This window comes from Drosophila persimilis, unplaced genomic scaffold, assembly GCF_003286085.1.
Source record: "Drosophila persimilis strain 14011-0111.01,24,50 unplaced genomic scaffold, DperRS2 tig00000191-arrow-pilon, whole genome shotgun sequence".
Lineage (NCBI taxonomy): Eukaryota > Metazoa > Arthropoda > Insecta > Diptera > Drosophilidae > Drosophila > Drosophila persimilis.
Window position 1 is genome coordinate 2,559,934 of NW_020825298.1, and position 24,425 is coordinate 2,584,358.

Here is a 24,425-nt window from a genome sequence, read left to right on the forward strand (position 1 = left end):
ATTTTCATATTTTTGTTTCGGTCCCCCACTGTTTGTGTATCTTTTCCCCTTTGTTTCGCTCTGTGGCGCACTTTTTGCGGCACTTTTTCAGTTGATTTCCGGACCCCATGCTTCCTGATCGGAATCCTGTATTTCCTGTACGTCCATTACGAATTTTAAATGCAATTCTGCTTTGTTGTTCTCCGCCTTTTTATATACAAAAATATTATGGCAGGGAAAGGGCTTTGATGTTGGGCAAAAATGATTTGCCTGAGGGCTTGCTTATTTTTTAGATATTTATTTCCACGGAAATGGTTTCACTCAATGAAAGATAGTTCACGGAACCATTATTCTACTTATTTTAAGCTAATTTTGTGGCCACATGGGGGCTAAGGGGGGGGCTATCTCCCAGATCCCATGCTATGCTGGTATTTTCCTCAATGAGAAGCTACAGCCTCTAATCCCAACGACCCTCCCGCCTCACTGGAAATACTCTAAATTAATTTATTTAGCCAAACATTTAATAAACCTAAACAGATTTACATCTGCAGCATTTGTCTCCCTTAGCCGCCAGCCGCCTGCTGGCTCTGGATAGTCCGGGGGAATTCCCCAATGATTTGGGGACCTGCCTGGCATGCCTGGGCGCTCAGTGATTTTAATTAACATTTCTGATTCTGCGGCTTGCCAGAGCAGGGCTCCACCTCGGTCCGTGGCGTGGCTTTATTAGCACACACCTGTGCAGGCCCCATGTGGCATGTCTCTGGGGCGGGCTCTAATTGAATTGCTACTTGCTTAATTAAGTACAGAGATAACCTTGTTGCTGATTAAGATTTTGTCAACATTTAATTCATTTAATTCGGCTTGATTAATGCACTTTAATCTCCATATATTGTATCTCCCTCTCTCTCTCCCTCTCTCTCTTCCTGAATTGCAGACGGACAGAGCCCATTTCTGATTCAGAGTTCAACGAGTTGAAGGTTCAACCAACGCCAAGCGAGAGAGGGTAAGTTGTGGCATTTGCTTTCGCAGAGATTGTTTTGACAGCAATCCCGGAGTTCTCCGACAGCTGCATTCAGTCAACTATCCATCTATCTATCCATCTCTCCATCTATCTATCTTGTGCTTTTATCAATCATTTCTTACGTTCTCGTATTTAAAGAAAATATTTTCTATAAATTTCCAAATCTATTGACCCACAAAATGTGGCCGGAGCCGAGGCTCTTGGCAACCGAAGACCATGGCTCAAAGGCGAAACCCGATAGCCGGCGAAAGAATGGCCGCAATGCGAAATGAAATCCAATACCAAAGCACAAAATGACTGCCAGCTAGAGCTCCAGTTCGGATGCGGAAACGTATTCTTCGTTTGTGTGTGTGTGGGTGTGTGGCAAGGCCTTCAGAGGGGGGTGTGTGTGTTCGACATCCTTAATCAAACATATGAGAAATCAAATTATGAGCCAGCACACACACACACACATGAAATGGAGGGACATATGCACTTAAGGGGCTGCAGAATATTGGAACAGAATAGAGGATTACCTCTCTTTTTTGGGGCCTGAAGAATGGGGAGACTTTTCCAGAGAGACTAAGGCCCTTAGAAGCCTGATATACCCCTCACCGTCTGGGGTATCAGTCAGCAGTGCAGGCAGGCCGCCCACACAGTCTTGGCCTGGCTCTGGCACTGGTAGCCGGCTGCCTAACTGATGAAGTTGATAATGATAAAGAGGTCAGATAAGATACGCCTGGGAAATGCCTTCAAATGAAAGGCTGAGACATGGCGCAAGCAGCCAAGAAGGAGAAGGCGAAGGCAAAGCAGAAGAAGGAAGGAAGAAGCAACATAAATTATGAAAAGAAATTTTCATGCATGTGCATAAGGAAACGAGGCAGCGTCGTATCCTTGGCACTGCTATCAGCCTCGTCTTTTCTCGTAATTAATTTGATTTCATTCATTCCAGTCAGGGAAATGCGAAAGCGAACAAAACAGCGAAAGTTAAATTAATTGAAAGAGCACAAACACTCCGGAAAGGCAAGGCATTCCGCGACTGTCTACCGCCTACCGCCTACTGCACAATCATAATTTCCAGCAAGTTGAGGGCTTAAAGAGGCGGCGCTCTTGCTGGATGTTCGCCTCCATTGAGCCAACAACAGCTACAGCTACAGCTCCAGATTACCCGAAACAAAAGTCCTGCCATCTCCGTTGTCCTCTGTCCGATGTCCTCTCTCCTCTGTTCTTTCCCTCCACAGCTCGGGCGTGTCGACATTGGTAATAAAGCGCTCACTTGCATTTGGCCAGGACGGTGTGAGGGGGAGGGCGAGTGCGAGTGTGCGTCTGAGAGCCCCGTTTATGTATGCATACGAGTGTGTGTGTGTGTGTGTGCCCGAATGAGGTTAAGAGCTTAATGAGTGCTGACAAGGCAACCTGTAGTTGACATATGACATTTTTATGTGCCCCGAAGCCTTCGCAACAAGGGTTTCCTATTAATACACATCTCTGGGCCCGGAGCCCAGCCTCCCCACCGCCCCCCGCCCCAGGTCCTAGGTAAATGCTAAGGTTTCGACTTAATTAGTGCCATGAGTTAGCCCCGTCTTTATGATAGTTGTTCGAGAAGCCAGCCAGCCAGCGAGCGAGCGGGAGAGAGAAATGTGGCACAATTTTGGGTCTCGTATTTTTGGGGGGTGCTCTGGGAATCAGGCGGGAGATAATCATTGGGCACAGATATTTATGTGCCACTCGAAGCCTGTGAAATGTGTTGATTAGCTGATACACAAATCGAATGAAACTTTGGGGGGGAGAAGGGTTCTAGGAGGAGCAACCACCTCCCTCACAAACCGAAGCTCCTCCATATCTGTGGCTGTATCCTCCCTCGTGGATATCCCGCTCCCTGAAGGCAGCTCCTCGTTTGCTTTAATAGATTTTATTTACCTTTGATGGCCACCCACTCCCGCTTGGCAATTAGTCGCAACAAGTCAACAAGTTATGTAGTTGACGTTGCAACGTTGCAGCGTGGCTGGCGGCTGGTGGCTGCTGCCTGGTGGCTGGTGGCCAGAACAACATGTAAATACACCTACCAGCGGCAGCTCCCGCCTGTAGCTCCCGCCTGCCATGGCCACGATGAGTGACCACTGGACCATTTTGTAGTCAGCCACGTTGTTGTTTGGCATTGTTGACCACTCGTGGCGATTGTTTATCTGGCTCTCACTCCGATGTTGCTGTTGATATTGCAAGCTGATGACATTAATTGTTACGTTTTCCCTTTTGCTACCATTGTAGTTAGTATCCGCACTGGTGCTGGTGCTGGTGCTGGTGCACTCGAAGCTGCTGCTGTGACGATTATTTACCCCGTTGTGCATTTAACGCCTGGCTGGATGCAAGTTTTAGCTTACCATTTCAGTGGACACAGTGGAGTCCATCTCCTTGCCCCTCTCCTCTCCACCGAGCCACTGGCATATCAATTTCGCTAACACGCTCTTGATTTATTAGCCCGAGTTGGCAGCCCGCAAACCCGCAGCCCGCATTAGTTTTAACGACTGAGGGGGGCGGCAGGGGCGGGAGGGAGCCCTGCTCTGTTAGACAGTTTTAATTAAATTTTAATTAATTATTCATTATGCAGTCGTTGGCCTCCTGTTCGGAGTGCTGCCAAAAATGTATAACCAAAAGTGTGTTGCATATTTTACAACAGACTCTGGGGGCCACAAGGCCGAGACCTGCTGGGTCTGTGGGGTCTGTGGGGTGTAGGGGATACATCTTGAGGTGCTGCAAGAGGTAGAGCGCCTCCTGAGGCCCTTTGGGAAGGTGAGAAACGAAGACGAAGGTCTTCCTGCATAAGCAGAAACCTTTAAAGTCAAAGAATCTTCAAAAATATTGTGTACTTTTCAAGGATAAATTTAAATCAAGGACTTGGGACTCTTTTTGGACCATCACCCACCTGAAAAGGCCTGAGTTGTGACAAATTTCCCACCCAAAAAGGCAAGACATGCGACTGTAGTGATGAGAGATTTATATCTGTTCAAGTCCGTATGTATTCCCCGGCCTGAGCTGATCTTCTTTTTACTCTATTGAATGCCTCTTTGGGACCACATTAATTACGTTGAACAATTGCGATGAGCAGTGTCCACTAATTGAGTGCCAAATGCTGGGGTTCACAGGTCAATTGCACGCACTGCACATCGCCCCAAACTTGAGCAAATCATTTGACAGACAAGCGGCAGCAACTACAACTACAACTACAGGGGAGGGGGGGGGGAACACCGTGCGTGCAACATCAACAAGTTCATTAAAAAAGTTAGCACAAAAGCAAAGGCAGAGGCAGCAAAAAGCGCTCGACTGGAGCGAGGCGGAGGCCCAACCCCCCGGCAAATGTGACGCTTCACTAGAACTTTGCAGAATTCGCTTTTTTTTCCGCCCCCCTCCACCCCACACATGCCCCCTCTTGGCTCTATTCTATCTGTAGTTTTACACACCTAAGAGGGGGGGAACGGAAGCGATGCTCATTTGTGTGCGACCACAAAATGGGGGCTAAATGGAGGCTATGGAGGCGGTCAGGGGAAGAGTAAATGCTGGCGATTAACTTAAGGACACAGCAAAGGGACGGAACGAATGCGAAAACAATCAGGTAAAACGCTACCCTGGACAGACGGGATACCCTGGGGAAGGCTTGACGGGGTCACCCAGGGAATAGTGCCACTCGTGGTGGAGAAGGAGGCTGTGTCGCAGAAGGAGGCTGTGGCTGTGAAAAGGAGAATCAATTGCCCGCTGATTACCCACAGGTGCCTGTACGGGTCATCCTCGAGGCCCAGCCCGGGTCCAAGACCAATAAGGCCAAGACCACGACTGCCTAAGACCTCAAAGAGGTCACCTATGCGTGAGAATGATCAAATGCATGATGCGGTTAATGATCCATGGTGTATCTGTGGTTCTGTAGACCTACATATCATCAAAAACTGTATGCACCGTAGCTTCATGGCTTCAAAGCTCTCTCAGAGTCCCTGAGATCGCCCTACACTCGATCCAAGTGGAGGCTGGAGCTCCACCGTCCACCCAAGAATCCTAATGGGGGTTCAAATAGCCCCACTGGGCGAAAACTGTGATCGAATAAAATACAAGAGTTTTCTTTCAAGCCCAGAGAGGCTGCTAAACCGAGCATTTCCAGGCTAGTGCTCCCGTCCAGAGCCTTGGCATTGGCACTGGCATTTATTCTTAGAAGATCGCAAGATCGCCTTAATTTTAGTTGTCCGAACTTTGGGTTTGTCGAAACTGTCGAGCAGCTCCTTGAACGACTCCAGCAACATGCCACAAGTGCGGAAGAGGGCCTTGTGCAGCCTGTACTCCTCGTGGGTGGCCTGCGAGACGATCGTCGTCCAGTAGAACAGCCCTAGGCCCACGGTGATGGCCTCCAGTTCCACGTAACGATTGCCGTCTATCCCAGCGGCGAGGCGCAGGAAGATGTCGATGGTGCCCTCGAGCTTGATCCAGAACAACGCCACGGGTATCTCGGCGATGAGGTAGACGCAGATGGTCTCCAGCAGAGTCCTGAACAGCTTGGCCTTGCGGAACCACTTCTTGGGCAGTATCTCGTTGCCGTACAGCAGGTCCATCATGGCCAGAAAGAAGACGAGGCTGCCCCAGTAGGCCCGGTCCTCGTAGGCCTTAACGGGCGAGTAGTCCGCCGTGAAGTGCATGTAGCAGGCGAACAAAATGGGTGTTATGTTGGTCATGACTACAGAGGGGGTCGGTGGGAACACTATAGATAGGTAGGGGAGATCTAATGGGTACTCACCTCGTCTGAATAGACTTCTGTGCTGAAGGGAACTGCAAGAAACCTTTCAACACTCGAGTTGTGTGATTTTTTTGGGTCTTCAATACTTACTCTTGAATTTATTTGAAGCAAATACGAAATGTGATGTTTCTGTCAATGAAATGGGGTTCAAAGTTTTAGTAAAATGGAGGTGATAGGGTTACAGATAGGGTTGCTTCCCTTTGGAGTAAGCTCCTGTGATTTTTAAAGGTCTAAAGTTAGATTTCCTTCAACTAAACCCAGCCCCACCCCCCTCTGTGCTATCATCTGTGCTTCAATGGCCCTCTGAGGGTGTCAGTCGAAACCGGAAATGACGTTGCAATTGAATCGTGAGCTGTACAAGGGTGCACAGATGTGCAGTGGAAGCGATTCCCATAGGGGTGTCCGTGTTCCGCAGATACTTACTCGTGCCCCCTCATTCGCATCCGCATTTCGTTGCAGGTTAATGGCGCCAGCGAAGTGTGTCGGCGGGACCGTCAAAAGTTCGGGCCAGGCACATGCATTGTTAACCAGAGACCAGCAGCCTGCAAAGTGGGCCAGCACTGGCCCTTTTCTTTGGCCGGAAGTTTGCGGTGGGAAATTTCATTTATGCTGACACTTGACTTGCCCATCGCCCGCTTTTCCCCCGGGGGAGTATTGTTTTTTGCGCTCTCCCCTCTGGAGGGGGGGGCTTAATTTGCTGCAAATAAATAATGGAAACAGACGTTGCCGGTTGCCGGCTGCCGCTTCGATTTGGCCTTGGCGGAAGTGGCCCTGGTGTCCAATGAAGTTTGTATTATGTTCGAGTTGTGCACTTTTTCCATTTCCTCCTTCGGGGCCGAGAACATTAGAGCGGAAACGTGTTGACTGGGCAGCAGCACGGAGCAGGAGGAGGAGGAGGAGGAGCAGCGCACAAGTCGCAGGATGTTGCCAGGGCACGGATCTGAGGGCCAATAGATGGCCGGGGATGGCTTTTGTTGCCGGGCTCCTCTTCCTTCTCCCTTGATTTGGACATTGACTGGCTTTGCTTTGCTTTGCTCTGCTCTGCTTGGCTCCTCTGCCCTTGTTAAAGAGACAATTTAATTGTTTTGTAATTGCCAAGACTTTTTCCGCGAGCTCTGATTTATGCGCTGTGGCGTTGGGGTCGAGCAGAAGGTTGAGTGACGGGCGGGAGGTCAGCCCAACAATCGCTGGCCAAAGGCCACAGAAGCTCATCAAAACTGCAGGCCTTTCTGCAATATTGATGCGGAATTTGCAGAGCGATAGACGGATTAAAAGCGACTGTTTGGAATATTTAAATCCCCACAGGAATCCGAAGCGAGCACATTAAATATTTAACAGGTGTCTATTTCGGCCCGGGCTGCACTCTAATTAATGTCGAAACGTGTGCAACAGGCCATAAATCCGAATCCGAATCCGAGTCGAAAAATAGGTTAATGTGTTCTCCGGCCTTGCCCCCCGGGGGAGGCAGGCCCTTGGCTGGCCATAAATCTCCGCCTGCGGCTCTGCAAGTGCAACATTTATCTAGAGAACTTTTAGGCGCAACACGAGCTGCTCTTCGAGTGGATGTAAACACACGCGTGGCACGTGGATCTGCAGCAAGTTCTCTATAGGATTGCAGTGCGTTTAATTGCCTGCCAACCCGCTCTCTGGGCCCCACAAAAGTTTCCTCTGTGCGCTCCACAAATAAAGTTAGTCAAACTGATTAACTCTCGGCTCGGCTCGGCTGGGCTTGCGCTCTCCTTCGCTTGATTCTCAGAAGCTGCTGCTGGGGCCCCGGAATTCCGGCTGCTTGTTGCGGCATAATTGAATTCCCCAGACGCTGCCAAAGCCCCATAAAAATTACACTAAAGCCCCTCCTGGTCCCCCGTCCCTCTGCCGCCCCCCCTTTTAATGAGAGTTTGTGTAACGCCGGCATTTGCTGCTTAATACAATTTTAATGGAATATTGCGCTGCTCTTTGCAGTTGCATTAAAACCCAATTGCATTTTGTCAGACGCCCCCTGACCTCGCCCGTCCCCATAAATCTCTCCCGCCCCCCCGGGGCTCCCTCTCGACGCGTCAATGTCGCGCTCCCGGCTCTTGTCGTTTGGACGGTGTTTTAGTTTCGGTTTTAGTGCCACGCCCCCAGACAGACAGTCGGTCTGGGGCTGCCAGTCGGTGGCTGGGCTAATTCTGCCATTGTCCATGATGAATGGCTGGCGAAATGCATTTATTTACAGACTCCCAGACTCGCTGGTGGGTCTGGGTTTATCCTCGATCTATCAGGCAGCTTTGATTATGGTTTAAGCCACAGTTTAAGCGTCTCTTCATATACATACTCCTTCATTTAACGCCCCCCCCACTTGGGCAAACATGTGCACTCCCCACTCCCCATTCCGCATCGCCTTCCCCCGCTGGAACACACGTTTCTTTCACATTCTCCTGCCCAATGTCAATTGCCTGCTGGCAATGCTTACAAAAGGTTATATTTATGCTGAGAGAAAGCGAAAGCCAGTGAGTGCCTGAAAAGGTTAACATTTGTCATTGAATCGGAGGTGCAGTCAAGGCGAGGCCCCTCCCGGGGCGCGCGTGGCCTTTGCCTTTGCATAATTCCCGAGATCGTCTCAAACGGCACTCGAGCTGCGGCAAGTGCTGTGCTCTGGCCACAAACTAATGTGAATACCCACTCGTAGGTGAATTAATGTGAATACTCGTGGATGAAGTGGACGAAGTGGAGGGCTCTCTGACTAATTGAAATAATTCCAACATTAATTAACAAAGGCAATACTTTCTGTTTCGTTTCAGGAGCCAGTAACTAGAGGAAAGGTGAGTCTTGGAAAGGAATTCGGAGTCCACAAGTCCTGCCTAGCGATGAATGTCAAAATCTGGCAGATATTTTACGCACTGTCGCTCTTGGGAATTCTTTTAATTAGCCATCAAATGGAATTTCTTGTTTACTCAATCCAAAGTGGCAATTAGTGCCGCCCCCCCCCACTGCGCCCGCCCCCACTGGCCGTCCAATTTATGAAATGGAACACGCTTTTTGATGGCCCCCCGTAAAATGGAACATAAAATTCCATAGATGCCGGCTGCTCTGGCATTCATTTTTCTAAAATCTAAAATCCATTTCTGGTACTCCCTCTCTCCACATTTTATGCCTGATTAATTCGGAGGCTGCAAAAAGGCAAATCACGAGATTACTTTTCGGAAATAAACAAAAGAACAACAGAAAAATTTCCCTTTAGTGGGCGAGTGACGGGGCGGAAAAGTGGGCTGGAAAAAGTTTTCCCCACACGGCTCCAGCTGGGCAAAAACCTGATGAACCCCATGTCAATGATGATGATGGGTTTTCCTTTCTTTTTGGGTATTATTTTCTTGGGCCAACTAAATTAAAAAAGTTTCCTCGTGGGGCCATCGCTTATAATGAGCTTGTCGTGCCTCCAATATTCCTCAGATATTCCTCAGATATTCCCCAGATATTCCTCAGATATTCCCCAGATATTCCTCTAATAAATGCCAATGACTTTTGCTGTGAAACAGTTTTTAATTGGCAATATCCCGGCGGCAGCAATTCTCCATCTGTGTTTGTCTGCAAAAGTTTTCCAGAGCCAGTACCCAGTACAGTGCGGCACAGCACTATAAACCCACACTAAACAACTACAAACACACACTACGCCGCGCCGTAAAGCGGGCGGTGCTCGCTTTTGGGCGCTGTTAAATATAAAATTCTATGAATTTGTACGTACATCATTTGAAAATCGTAAAACTTGCCAGTGTTCCGGGCCACCACTGCGGTTACGTATACGTAATGTTTGCTGAGCGGTGAGCGGTGAGCGGTGAGTGTGTGCCGACGAGTGAGAGCTGTCATAAACAGGCCGGGAAAAGGAAAAAGGTATGCTGTCTGCGCCTCTGGTTTTTTTTATTATATTTTTATTTCCGTGCAAAGAGCACACGCCGCTCTCCGGGAGAGGCGAGCCCCATCTTTACGTAATTATAATGCCCTGGAAAGTGCTGCTCCGCTCTCCACGATGATTACCGAGTTATTTGCCCAAGTTTATGACTCTGCAGAATGCACAAGACTTTACAGCAGCCTGCCATGTGCACAAATTAATAATCTTCACTCAGGCAAATTAAATTTAAAATTAAATTGCCTCTGCCGCTCGGCCCGAGCTGCAAATCCCCCCCAGGAACCCCCTGCAAACGGACACAAAACACAGCTTTGGCAATATTCTCGGAAACTGCTCTTAAATTGTATGCAATTCGGTTTACTCGTTCGGCGATTGAATAAATTTGGTCCCCCTAAGCGGATAATTCAAGGCCGTACTAAAAATAGCAAGGCAGTGTCCTTGTTTCGTCAGCCGAAGGATTGGATACTCTTTTGTGTCGGTGCTCGAACATGACCTCAGGAAAACAAAGCCCGATCTCTAGATCTCAAGCGAAAAAATTACATAAAGTAGACAATTTATGTCTCGGGCTCGAGAGATCTTTAAACCCTTTAAAAAGTGCTACAACAAAGGCTCCAAAGGTGAAGAAAGGCTTATCAAATGTAGTCCCAGAATAACACCTATGTTTGCACTCAAATTGCCATTCTTTCCGTGGTTGTAGCGATAATAATAGCGTACAATATTATGCCCCAATTGACCTCATTTTTGGTTAAGGCTAACAGCCTTCTTTTTATGGTGTATAATTTATATACTTTTATAATTTTCTTACCCAACTCACAAATATCTAGGCCTTTCTTTTAAGGTCTTAATTTTAATACAAATTATTACATACAAAATTCTTACAATTTTGAGAGTTTTTAGGATAAAACTATGGGGTTTTTTTTCCGCTTAGACACTGAAGAAAGCATTGGTCTTAAAAGTCAGTTCTTTTTTTTCTATATATTTATCTGATATTTTTGGTTTTATTTCTGAATTATTGGCCGCTGTTTAGCACTCCACTTCGACGCTTAAATTCCCAATTTAAAACAAAATAAATAAGTGAGAGAGTGGGATAAAGTGACTGCTTAGATGTTTTTATATGTTTTTCTTTCCCCGTGCCCGTATATTCCGTATTTTTTTAGAGTGGCCGTACAATCGGTATTCTTCTAGAGTGGCCGTACAGTCATGGCTTCTTAATATAAAAGTAGGGATGCCGTATTGGCTGATATTTGGGTTACATTGGGTCTGCCGTACTGACTGATAGGAGACCTATAACCTATATCAGACAATACGGCCTATATTCCACCACACAAGAGACTTTTAACTGCAGAATGGAGAGTGATTTACTCCCCGACTTTGATGATACTTAAAATGAATTTAAGGCGTCACTTTTTGGGTAAAAAATAGAATAAGTGCTATTCAGCCGCATTCTGCAGCGCACAGTCGCTCTGGCTAGAAAGTCTAGACTGCTTTTCTGCTCTCCCTGGCATAGACCCCAGCCAAATCCAAATACCCGCCTGCAGGTGTGCAAATAGAGTCTCGCAGAGCCACTGCCAGGCTGCTAAATGGGATAATCAATATAGAGGCTAAACTGCAGGTTGACATGTGACGACAGCGTGCCAGCGAGCGACTAATGAAGGCCAGAGAGGACACACACATCCCCCTCGTCTCCGTCCTATCCTATCTGCCGGCTCGGGCTGGATCTGTGTGCCGTGCAAAGTCATGCAAACGAATAAAAACGCTTTTATTGTAATCCGCAATGTCAAAATGCTGCAGCGGATGTTTAGTTTAGTTTAATGCCGGCCGTGTGTGGATGTACTCTTTGGGTCTCTCTATTGGCCCGGGCGAAGGGATGCCCCACCTGAGCGACTTTATCGCATGCCACGCAGTTGTTTTGGCTATGCCCCCAGCTTTGTGCCCCCCAAACTATAAAATGCCTCCCCAACACACACGCAAAGGGGCAAAGAGGGGGGGAAAAAAGGTCCCAAGGTCTATTGATTATCCATTGATAAATGGTTGACATTCCTGCTGCCTTTTTGCCGGCCGAGCGTGACTGGGCCACTCTCCAGGTTAAATAGTTTAAGAATGTCTGCCACATTAAAAAACAATTTCCGCTAAATCACTTTTGCCGAGAGGAAGCCGGGAGGAAGCCGGGCGGAAGCTGCGGGAAGGAAGTAGGACGTGGCAGACATGACTCGGGGGGTCGCAGGGTCTTGTGGGCAAATTTCAGCACAAAAGAAAGTATGACAGTGAAAGTAAGCAACACGAGGCCTTATGTAACAAATCAAGTGCCCGAGGGTTCATATTCTGATGCCCAGCGAATGCTTTATGTGGGGCAAAGGAGAAGAGCCAGGGTCTATTGATTTTCAAAGAATTCGTGGAATTTATTAACAGAAAAACATTTTATCAAAGGATTAGTTGAATATTTACATTGCCAGAATTCGTGAATGATTATTTTTCAGGACTGGCAAGGGATTAGCTCTACAGAACCTCTAAAAGGTCATTCAACTGTCGGCCAGGGCCGAAAACTAAAGCTCATCCCATGGATTATACGCGCCCTGCGGCAAGGAGACGGCAGCATAAAAATCTCAAAGAAATATTAATAAAAGATGAGCGACATTAGTGCCTTGGTTTTGTTGCTTTGCAGCTTCTACCCATTACGAGTACAGTTTTTGTGTGTCTGTTTTTTTTGTGTGTTTTTTGTGAATGTCCAACCCAAAACCGTAAAAGTAAAGAACAAGAAAGAAGAAAACATTTTTACTACTTCCTTTTGCTGTTGGCCAACAGCAGCGTCTAACCTCGAGCATTCTGTTGACCTTTTTTGAAGCTGCTCCTCGGCTTTTGGCCATTGCCTGGCGATGCTTTAAAGGGTCGACGAATGCTAAAAGAAAATGTCATAAATTTGTAACACTTTTCCTGCGGGGGGGACGACGAGATGCTGAGCCATGTCCCTGGCTTGTGGCAAACAACAAGAGGCAAGGCTTGGCCTCGGGCAAACAATTTGTCACACATCCATGGCACATAAATTATACATATACACAGGCCGGAGATGGCAGGACTTGTTCGGTTTCGGTTTCGGTTTCGCTTTCGGTGACTCTTTTTTGAGCACAGACTTGCGTTTGATTAATAAATTGTTTAGAGCACAAACTTAGCGACTCACCGACTTGCGGCCAATAAAATATGAAGGCTAGAAGGGGCACCCTGTAGCCCCTGCCGCTAGTCCTGCGCACATATGACCCTGTAATTTATGTCTGCGTTGATGTGTGTGCCTCACATAAGCACATTTAACCTCCGCTGGCATTAGTAAGTTGGCCCATATGCTGCCCTCCTTTGGGTCTGCACTGCGTATGCGTAATTTGATTTTTGCGGAAGGAAACCCGTCAGGCCTTGGGGGCCCATGATTTTTATGCCTTTACACATTTGTCGCCGTTGGGCAGAACTTTTCGGGGGACTCTTGCGGGTCGCCCGTTTGATTACATCTCAATCAATTGGTGGCAGTTTTATGCCGGCAAATTCCGACGTCTTTCGGCTCTTCAAATGTTCATTTTTACGAGGCCCTGCGGTGGTTCTCCCTGGACCCCACGCCCCCCTCTGTGGCTGGCATAAAACTTTGCTTATATCGAATTACAATTTTATTGTATTGTTTGCAGAAATATTTAAAATTGAATTTGTAGTTTTTATGCTTCCAGGAAGCCGACTTTAAACCGAATCAATAATTATTCTGCTGCCTTTAAAGGTGGCGGCATCTCTTTAAGAATTCCCTTTGAAATGCCACCGACATTTGGCTGCCAAAAAAATAAAAAGCAGAATAAACAAAACGGGGGCCCTGGGGCCGAGCGCCAGTCAGAACACAATTCAATTTTGTTTAGCAAAAAATATTCTTGGTCCAAGCTGGGGGCCGGGACTGGAGGTGGAGCTGGAGCTGGAGCTTGGGCGCTGGCTATTTGCTTTTGGCCGCTCACTGATCTGAAAAAAAGGGCCAAGTTATTTTACAAAAATTATATTTCATCTAGCAGAAGGTACGGCCGGGCCGGGGTCAGCCCGGGAGCAGGACGAGGCCCGGCCCGGCCCGGCCCGGCCAGTCGAGTGGCAGCATAATTTTCATTCAATTTCGTTCATTCGTTTAGCGTTTGGCCGGGTCCGGGTAAGGCTAGATGCATTCATGGCTATTTGCCATCATTTGTGTGTTTATCCACTTAGAAATGAGGCGATTTGATTCGCCGCTAAATGAGGCGGGCAGTCCTCCTCCCCAAATTAGAAGATCCCTCCGTCCTCCCTGCATCTGCAGCTTCATTAAATTGTGTTGTGGTTATCCTTTGCCTTCCTTTGACTGGAAGTGCACTTTTAGCACAAATTTCCTTTTCTTGTTGGCAGGCTCTCACTCTCTTTGTTCCGACGAGCCAGGGATGCGGATGCGGATGCGGATGATGAGGACGATGCCAGGGGCTGTCGGCTCTCTCTCTCGGTCGTTCCACTTTGCCGGCACTAAAGTGTTAAATCGCATAATTATGTCTCTCATGGCGCGCACTCCACTAAACTGAAACTGAAAACTTTTGCAGCCGGGCAGCCCTTGGCAGCCCTTGGCAGCGTTTGTTCTTCGCACTTCTTGGGCCTCGAGAAGGGGCAGAAGGGGCAGATGGGGCAGGCTCCTGCCGCCTCCCTCGGTATCCCTCAGTCGACCCGCCTGCTCCGCACTCATGTGACGCCCGTTGCTTTGTGCTTTTCCTTCTCGTATTTTCCTTTGCGCATTCTTTCCTGCACTTTGAGGCATTTCCTTTCGGCCATGTGTTTGCCTTGTCATCCCAGGCTCGACTTAATTATATTTTGAGTTGACTGCTGCACAAAAGGCAGACTTGAAGTAAAAAATTGTTGTTCCCCTCCGCCCGAAACACAAATACGGAAAAAGGGGGCGAAAAAGCAAAAGTTTGGCCTAAAGCTTAATGACTAAATTGAGAGCAAGTTTGGCCAACTTCTCGGCCCACATTAAAGGCAAATAATTTGCATAGCCCCAGCCCCAATCCCAGTCCCAGGCTCCAGTCCTCGAAAAGTATTTCACTAACTATTCGAGTGAAAGGGAGGAAAAACCAGTGGCGGGGGGGGAGGCTGGTAAAAGCAGCTTTAATTGTGGGACCTGCGTAAGAAAAATGGCCTGTAATAAATCTCGGCCCACACACACACCCACACAGCAGCCAGGGACACACGGACACACAGTAGGCCTGGAAATGCGAGCATCCTTAAGGATAAGACCCACTACAGGCGCTTATCTGGGCGTGAATGCCATGATGCCAAATCCCTTGTCGGCAATTCGAAACATTTAAACACTGAGACCAGGAGTCCAGGAGGCAAGGAGTCCAGGAGGCAAGGAGTCCAGACTTGTGCCCTGGCAACGGCCAGGAGCCCCCGTTTACTGGCCTCCTTGTTATGACCATCATGGCCGGGCTCTTAATCTATAAAAAACCCACTGCCGCATATGCACTCTGTGTGGGGGCGTGTGGGGGCGAAACCCTCCCATGACTAGGCCAAAACTGTTGCTCGTTTTTTCGGTTTTCTCCGAGCAGTACATTAGAGGCATTAACTTGAAAGACACACCATTTGTCGGGAAGACTCCCTGCGACATGTGTCTGCCACAAAGGTGCGGCAATTACCGGCGACTGTCGCTGAGCACGGCGGAGCACGGCGGAGCACTCGCCGTAATGCCATTTGGTTTACCATTTAAATTGTTTACGCCACAATTGGCGGCCAATTTCCCGCTCTATCAGCCCTGGCCCACAAATATTAAACTTTCAATTACGAAATGACAAAATCATGCTGCCCAAACCAGAGCGCGGCGTTCACTCGTGCGTGTGGGCGCAGACATTGTCGAATGATAGAGGGGGGGCGGGTGCGGGGGCGGGTGGAGCACATCAAAGAGAAAGCCAAAATAAAGAAATCCAATATTTGACGGCAAAGAAATATTAAGTGTCCTTGAGGATAATTGATTCAAGTCCTTGGCAAAGGCACGGGGAATCGGGAACAATGTCGTGGCTGTTTGCTCTCCGAATTGGGGAATTGCTCATAATTAGCGCTGCCAAATCATATATTTATCAACACTTAACGGAAGACAGTGATGACTCGATTTGGGATACACTCAAGCACTCAGAGAGAGAGAGTCGTGAAATGAGGAGAAAGGTTTGAGTGGGTGTGCGGCTAGGGCAGGGCACAGATCTCTCAACGTGGGGCAGCTCTTTGTGTGAACGGGCACCGACACAGGCCTTCCCACAGGCCACACAAGTTCACTTGAAGAAGGCCCCTTGAGAAGAGGGATCTAATGAGCGGTTTCGGACTCAAATCTATGGAAATATGCGGCCTGCATGCGGTAGGTGTCTTTGGAAGGGAAGCATCCCAGCTGGTAGGGCCCTATGTTGTCGAATCGCCCTACAGATGGCCTCTTTAAAGCCATAGTTGTCCGCTGGAAATCAATCGGAAAGGGGGCATGGCTCCTCCGGCCCCTGGCAGACGGTCTGAAGCGAATCCTACTATGTTAAGCAGGTCCGAGCGATCGATGTAACCCACTAGAAGGTCATGGATGAAGCCCAGAGCCGCCATAGTCCCTCGATCCTCTGGAGAGGAGAGCTGCCCGGGGCGACAGCTGCAAAAAGGGCAAAGGCGGGACTTTCCTGTGCTGTCTATCACTTAATTTATACATCATTTAATGCACAATAAACATGCTTTTTATACATTTATTTTACAATTTGAAGCGCTTCAATAGTTTCCGTTTTTAACAAGTGTCCAAAGCAGATAGAAGTGAGTTTATATGGCAAAACAATGTGTTTCTGTCAGTCGATGGTGAGCCTTCACTGTACAGGCTGGGCCTCGTAACCGAAACGGTTCGACGAGTGCCGCTAAATGTCTGAATGTCTAATCAAATATGAGAATGGAGAATGGGGAACGGGGAGCGTGGGGGAGCGTGGGAGACGTGGAAGTGTCATCTGTTTTCCGTATTTTCGTGCGTCAAGTGCCTGAACAAACAGAATTCAAGACGTCGGGCTCCGTCCGGACGGGGCCCACGCGCCGTATGCGCATTGCACGAGCGTCAAAGTAAATTTTGTAGAATTCCGCTTGAATTGCGCTCTGATGAGGACAACGAGCGAGGACGAGCTGCAGCAGAGCCCGAGGACGAAGACTTGAATACCCTTTTCGATGGTTCTGAAGTCGGAGTCGACTTTTCCATTAGACCCTCCGAAAGAGTACAGAGTTTCTCCACAAAAGTTTCTGTGCGGAACGGGGCAGAAAAAGTCCTGTCTGAGTCGGTTACAGCGCAAATCGGTAAATTGCAAAAACATGTTGCCACTCCTGGAGGCAGGGAGGCAGGGAGGCAGGGAGACGGAGAGACCGAGAGAGAGAGAGAGAGCGTTGATTGTGTTTTGGTTGTCAGCGCCGCTGCCACTGCCGCTGCCTTTGAATGACTGATGAATGAGTGGAAGTGCAGGGCCCCAGAGAGCGTAAGACTTTGAGTATATGGGGTTTACGTGGCAGTAAGAAAGGCATGCAAACAATGCTGCCAAAGTGGAGAAAGATACAGAGACAGAGGCACGGCCAGTGAGCACGGGAGCAGGGCGGGGGGTGTCCCTGGTGCCCCAGGATTCGGGGATTCGCTTTCATGGCCTTTTTTGCTAATAAGAAAATATTCAACAGCTTGCAAAATGATAAATTATTCTGCAGCAATGCAGTAAAGTGTGTACAACCTTCGATTACCTCGGCCATTAGTTGCTTTTGAGTAATTAAAAATCTGTATCGCATAGCAGGACACCCAATGGCCCATCCAATGGCTCCACCCAAGGCTTGCCATAAATAATTTCATTTTAAGCGTCGACTAAATTGAATTTTTAATCATTATGCCCCCACCCCCCACCCCCTGTGTGTGTGTGTGTGTGTGAGGAAAGGAGTCATAAAATGAAATTATACGCATATATCAGAGCATTTCGCTCAAGGAATCTGCTGTGGAAAACAAAAAAGAAGGAGAAAGAAAAGAGAGGGAAAGAGTGAGAGAAAAGCGTCTAGAAATGTAGTTTTTAATTAAAACGAGAACGAAGCTAGTTAAGGGCAAAGTTCACGCAGCCAGTGCCAACACTTTCCCCCGCCAGAAACTTATTTGCGCCTTTAAAGAGGTGTTCCTTGGATCTTTGGGTCGTTAGTCTGGTGCCCGGGGCGCCCCTCCATTCCGGCGTCTGTCCGGGGATTCCCGTTAAAGCCCTTAAGCTTTAAATGCGCGCTTTGACACACACAAAGGCGGAGCACTCGCTCATAGACAGACACCAGCATTATTGGCACACCGCAGGCACCACATGGCGTATGAGCAACGCTCCAGCCTCCCAGTCTCCCAGTCGCTGCCGCAGCTTATCTATCCGGCTGCACAGCGACTAATAAATGTCTGTAAATTAGTTATCAAAGTGCCACTGGAATGGGCATGGGCATGGGCATGGGCACGGGCTCCTACTCTCTGCTTAATCATAAACCCATCTTAATTAATACGCTGCGAAGCCAGCGAAGCCCGCATTGTGCCTGGCCACATTCTGAATGGCAGCTTAGCCTTGATTAATTTTAGCAGCACTGCGGCAAAAAGATTACTTTCTGTGCGAGCTAATCAGGGGGGGGTGGAGGGACTGTACCCCCCGAAGATTCAATAAATTCATCGCGAATTATTCAATAAATTGAAATTAATTGCTCCGTCTCTGGCACTTATCGAATGCCGAATGTTGAATGCTGAATGTTTTATTATCGCCTGCCAGTGCCAAAAGGACACTCGGACGTCACTTTTGAGCCATTAATCATTGGCGCGGCTCAAACCATAAATGGCCCCTGGTTTTGGGAATGCCATAGCCGCCCCCTCTTGCCCGTCAAAATGCTCATTAATTTATTCAATTTTCCTAGCACTTCCATGACGGAAGTTTTTGCCTTCAATTTTCATTCCTGTCTGTCGCCGGACTGCCCTCCGCTCATTGGAATCCCTGAAGCGTCGCAGGACTTCCCCCCAAAACGAACATATTGTCCGTCCGTCTGGCGTGCTCCTGCGAATGGCATTGCTAATTTATCAATGACAGCCACTATGCAAACATTTTGAAAGGCTAGGCAATAATCTGCCGGCCCCGCGGCCAAAGGGTTGAAAGGAGGCCACGGCCGACATTGTGTCAAAGTTTAATATTTATAACAAAGCCGCCGGAAGGCCGCTCGGACCGACAGAGAGCCCACTGACAGGCTTTGAGGCTTTTTAATTGCGTTTGCAATGGCAGGAATCCGTAAAGGGGGGGCTGCCCCCCGCTTTCTTGCCGCATAACATTTTTACGAGGCATTTTTCCATCAAGATTTCCCCTCCCCCCCTTGGCGAGTGTCACGCGTATTGACTTTTAAACACATCAACCGCAAATACCGCATCAGATGCGAGGATATGGGAGAACTCAATCAAACAGTTAATCGACTTGTGGGCCCCGCCAACAGGCTCCCCTCCCCCACCCTCCCACAACAGACTCCCATCCAAAGCCCATCCTATGCCACGGCAGTCGTGCGTGGCCTCTTACCCTTTTTTGATTGTTTTTTTGCGATGAATTTCCAACCATAAAATGTCAATAATATGTTTGCCACTGGCACTCCACAGCTCCAGCACTCCGCAGCTCCACAGCTCCACCACTCCCCCACTCCGGCACTCTGGAAATGTGTTTGCACTGCATTCGTGGGTCCATGGGTCCATGGGTCCTCCCTCCGTCCGTCCGTCAGTCCATGGCCCTCGACCTGTTCAGTGTCAATAGGCAATAATAAATATTGAAACCTGTGGCGATGGAATCGAACAGCTCAATTCGTTTGGAGTGCGGCCCACGAGGGGCCTCCACTGATTTGATGGACCCAAACCCAAACCCCAGCCCAACCCAACCCAAACAACAATTCCAGTAGCAATCGAATCCATACGTTCCCGACCTTGACACAAAAATATGCTTCACTCTAGATCTGTTCTGGGCCATATCGTGTTGCCATCTTTCAATTGTCCTTAATGCATCCACAAGAGGGACAAAGAGGGCATTCTGGTGCCCACTGGCGTCCACCGAAAGCTCCCTTTTGATGGCCATTCCAGGGTATACAAGTCTGCGGCTGCCTCTCGTGTTTCGTGTCTCCTCAGAGCTCATCAGGCACCAGCCGAGTGGAGTCGGAGACAACTTAAAGTCTGTGATTTAATTGGAATGACTGGGTGTCTCGAACAAGCTAAATTAAACGAATCTAATGAAGAGGCTGCTTCTCGGAGAGACTTGCGGTGAAAAGATAGACGACCGAGCAGACCAGACCAGACCAGGCCCCGCACGTGCCACAAGGATACACTGGGATACCTTCTCTCAGGAAAAATATATGAGGCTGTGGAGCCACAGACACAGCCCCAGCCACAACCATGGCCTCTGCCTCCGCCTTTGTGTCTCCTTGAGATGATGCCAGAAGTGGCATTTGTGTGGGCCCCCCCTCCCTCCCCTCTCTGCGTGTGTGTGTGTTGGCCAAATGAACAAGCGGAAACAATTAGCGTTGTAGCATTATTTGCAACATGCTGTTTGGCTGTCCCTCAGTCTGTAATTAAGAGTCTCATTAAAAAATGATAAATTTAAATGGCATGCCCCTGCCCCCGTCCCCCTCCCCAGTCCCCCCCTCTCTTGGAGGCCGACCAGACAGTCTCAAGTGCACTTCGAGACACTCGGGAAGCGGCTTAATTGAAAAATTTGCCTTTTGCAAACTTAAAGCCAGCGGAAAGTTTTCGTCAAGGGAAAAGCCAAGTGAAAAGGGAAAACTATAGGGGGTGGGGGGTCGGGGGAGCCTCCTTTACCACCTTTAACCCTGTCAAATCCCGACTTTTACGGGCGACGGAGTTTGGCTTCGACTTTAAATTATCGCAAGAGGAAAGTTTACAGGTTTTTCTGCCAGAAAGGGCCTGTCATCGGATTAAGCCCTCAACATTTACCGAAATTACCCGGTAAATGCAGGGCAATGTTAATAAATTCCGCATTGTGTCCGCTGTCAGATCGAGTGGCCTTAAACTGCATTTAAAATTAAAGCCCTCGCACACAAAGTGCATTAAGATAAATCACTGAAATGTGTCGGCCGGCCTTAATTGAAAGTTAAGCCCTTAAAGGAGGAAGCTCGCACCTTAACTCGATCAGCGGTGGGTTTGAGCCTGGATCGCCCTTCTTTCTAGGGAATTTGTAATTCAATTAGGGACAGGGCCAGAGACAATGGCTAACTGCTCGGACCAAGACCAAGCGGGCGTGAAGCGTTAAAAATGCAATCAAAAGGCAGACAAAAGGAGCTGCAACTGTGACCATGACCAGCCACAGCCACAGAGACGGCCACCCAAAGCCGGACAGGTGCTGTCTCTGGGCTGTCGGGCAAAGAAAACCGCGACCAAGACGATGACGATGTCGTTTCTGGGACGGCGGTCGGTTGCAAGTTAATATCTGGTTGCAGCTGAAACTCAAGACTCACGAGCCACGACTCTCGAGAGTGGAAGTGAAGGGTTCTTGGCATCTGGCGGGCCACACGCATGGCTCAGAGCCCGGTGAAAGGTAAATTGTGTTAAAGACCAAGAGTAAACGGGAATCAATACTCGCTTTTGGTGTCTGTGCGTGTGGGGCGGACACTAATCCCTGTTTTGGGCATCATTGACTCGAAAGATTGCTGCTGCTCATTTGCCGTGCCTAATTGGCCAATGTCAGTTTAATGTCTGCCCCCCAGCCCCCGCCCCAGCCGCCAGTCCCCAGCTCCCTCTTCCGCTTGGCCACACTTCCGCCCCCAGGACACCGCCTCTCTGTGTGGGCTTTGTGGGTGTGGCCAGAACTAATCGCATTGACCAAATGACCCAAAAAACAAGCGACAAAATCTGCACACCGACACAGACACCGACACCCAGCCCAGAGGCCATCCAGGGCATTTTATATAAATTTCCCCATGTCCTTACATGAAAATTCTCGCATTCGCATTCGCTTTCGCATCTGAGTGTGAAAATAAATCAAGAAAAATAGAAGGACGTGCCAGTTGTTTGTGGACAACAATTACGGCATCAACAATTGGCCCACAGCACGTGTGCGGGGGCGGGGCGGGGCGGGGCGGGGGAGGGGCGCCTCTCGGCTACAGATGTATCTATAAACGACTATTTGGATTTCTCATGTAAATCCCCGCCTCCCACGTGGCTTAAGGCTCTCTGGTCCACCCGGGAGCTTAGTCTTGGCCAGCACGTGGCATATTCCGGCTGATCCCGGGCTATTTCTGGCTCTGGTTCGACGCCCCTCCTCCCTCTATCGCATGCACTGCACGTCCTGCAGCTAATCGCTCAAGTCTTTTATGCCTCGAGCGTCCGAGGCGTCCTTCCTCAAGGAGCAGTTTCGTGACCATGCAGCATGGGCTATAGCCGATTGCCCCTATAACCAGGCATAATCACGCCTCGCCGCCACTTTGCTCAAGCCGAGCGGCTCTTTCGGGGCTTCTTTCCACTGGAAATTGATAAAAGGCTTCCAGGAAGGCCTCCAAACGGCTGAATTTTGGCCTGAACAGAGGAAGACCATGGTTGACGGTTGTCGGAGTGGCGTGTCCTTGGCTTTTGCCAGCCTTTCCTTTCATTATTCATGGGAATGCATACGACCCAATCTTTTTTTTTTGATAAATTGCCTTCGCATTAAAGTTTAATGCCAGTTTTTAAGCCCAAAACTGGGCGTGCGATCAACAGTTATCGGCCCTGGCTGATGAAGGACCAGCGATAAATAAACCCTGGGGTTAAAATATCCAAAAAATGGCACATGAAATATTCGCAGGCTTTACAATAATTTGGTGGCACATTAAACGCCGACCCCGACAGCAAAATAAAAACAAATCTGGCAGTCGAAAAAATATATATACATGTATATATTATATTGTAATATAATTTCTGAAGCGTAAATCTAATTTATCAATTTGTTGCCCCCCGCCGCGCGGCGTACGAAATATTTTTGGGGCGAAAAAATTCGGTTTGTAACCTGCCATAAATACAATAAAAATATATATATATATATATGTATGTATATGTAGGTGTGTTGTATATGTATATAAAACGTGCCTGGGGCCCCGCAGTAATTGGCAATAAATGTGTTCATGAATTTTAATGCTGCCCCTCGTCGTCGGTCAGCGGCGAAAGGCGCAAATCGGCCACGCCCACACAGCCACCAAGCAGCATAATTCATAATATTATGCCAGATGTTACGCTCTCCCTCTCGCTCTCCCTCTCTCTCTCTTTTGTTTTATTCCTTTCTGGGGCGGGGGGCTTAGCCTTTTGGCAGGAATTTAGCGTAATTTGATTTGGCCGCAGAAATATTGAGATTTATTTGGTTTTGAGTCGAGGCCTGCCAGAAGAAGGCATTAAATTTAGTGACCGGCAAATGAATACCTCGGCGAGGGCCAGAGTGAAACTGGAGACCACTTCCGCCTTGGAACAGGCCAAGGGGGGGGGCGAAGGGGGGACCGCCTTTCGTTTGATTTATCATATTCAATTACAAAAGTAGCGAACGTATTAAAAGCCACATCCGTTGCCCTGTCCCACGAGGCGTATGAGTAATTTCGTGCTCCTTCCACTCGGCGCGAGTATCTGCTCTCGGATTGCTTCCGGTTCTGTTTGCCTGCGGAGTGGGCAACGGGCCAAACAAATTTGCCAATGTTTAAATAGGGAATAGGGAAGGGCCTGGCCTGGCCGGGCGTACGCTGAAAGCCGATATCAACAACTACTTTGGATGCCTTTAGATGTTGGTTCCGCTCTGCTCTTCGCTCTCCTCTTCGCGTGCGCCAAGTGCCAGGGCCAGGGCCTGGGCCTGGGCCCGACAAAACTTTGCCAAAGTCCAAGTGGAGCGTGTAGGACGTCAGCTGGTCGGTCCGAGGCGAAGCCTTTGCGGTGGGGACACCGACAGATGCTGATTTCTGGGCTATCCATCTCTGGCTCGGCCTCGGCTTCGAGGGGGCGGGAGGACTGTGATTAATTTGTGTCAAGTATTGGTTTAAAGGATGATCACAACTCACAAGTTGAGGCTTCTGCCCTTGGGCCTCCCTCGCATCCTCTTCTGCCTACAAGTTTTCCCAATTTAAGTGCACTTTTCGGAAGTTTATGCCGAGTTATGGGCCGTGTTTAATGGAGTGCGAGTGCGAGCGAATAAAGAGTTGCAAATGTGCATCGGGAAGTTTTCCTTTGGTGGGAAAAAGTGTCCTCCAAGCGGCGGCAGCGGCTGTCTCAATTTTTCACTTTTACCGCCGCAACTTTCCAGAAATATTACTCAACCGGGCCCAGCGGCAATATCCTGACAACAACACCAGTATCCGTTCGAGCACCAGGCACAAGGCACCAGGCACAGAGCACCAGGCACAGAGAACCAGGCACAGAGCACCAGGCACACTGCATAAGGTGCCGACGATGAGCCGGCAACTTGACAGTTTCTGCCAGCCAGACAACTCTTTTCCCCCTCGTCGGGGAGCGGGCAGGGCTCTCCACTCCCCTTCGGGCCTGCGTTGCGCCCAAAATATGTGAAATGAAAAATATGCTGCACATAAATCCTGCGGCTTTCGCATGTCTCCGGGAAACGTCTGCAAGAAGCCCGAGAATCTCGAATTCCGAGCCGAAATTTAATTCTCGAATGCACTCGCTTTTAGGCAAATTGAAAACCGGTTAACTCTGGTGCCAGTTACGTGGCTTTCTTTTATAATTTTTGATTCTTTTTCGCTGTTCCCCCTTGCCCCCTCTCTCTTTGGCTGTT

General features: G+C 48.7%; 2 protein-coding genes across 2 annotated transcripts in view; one reads left to right on the forward strand and one right to left on the reverse strand.

Moving 5' to 3' along the window:
• LOC6595714 (insulin-like growth factor-binding protein complex acid labile subunit) overlaps nucleotides 1-24,425 on the forward strand; it is a 47,784-nt gene that overhangs the window by 11,912 nt on the left and 11,447 nt on the right. The window contains exons 2-3 of the mRNA XM_002020714.2: nucleotides 914-982; nucleotides 8,537-8,557. The gene's annotated coding sequence lies outside the window, so the exon portion shown is untranslated. The remainder of the gene's footprint in view (nucleotides 1-913; nucleotides 983-8,536; nucleotides 8,558-24,425) is intronic.
• On the reverse strand, nucleotides 5,083-5,816 carry LOC6595715. Its single transcript, XM_002020715.2, has 2 exons — nucleotides 5,754-5,816; nucleotides 5,083-5,693 (listed from the first exon to the last, which is right to left on the reverse strand). The coding sequence occupies exon 2, from the start codon at nucleotides 5,689-5,691 to the stop codon at nucleotides 5,128-5,130; it is 564 nt and encodes a 187-aa protein (XP_002020751.1). The 5' UTR covers nucleotides 5,692-5,693; nucleotides 5,754-5,816; the 3' UTR covers nucleotides 5,083-5,127.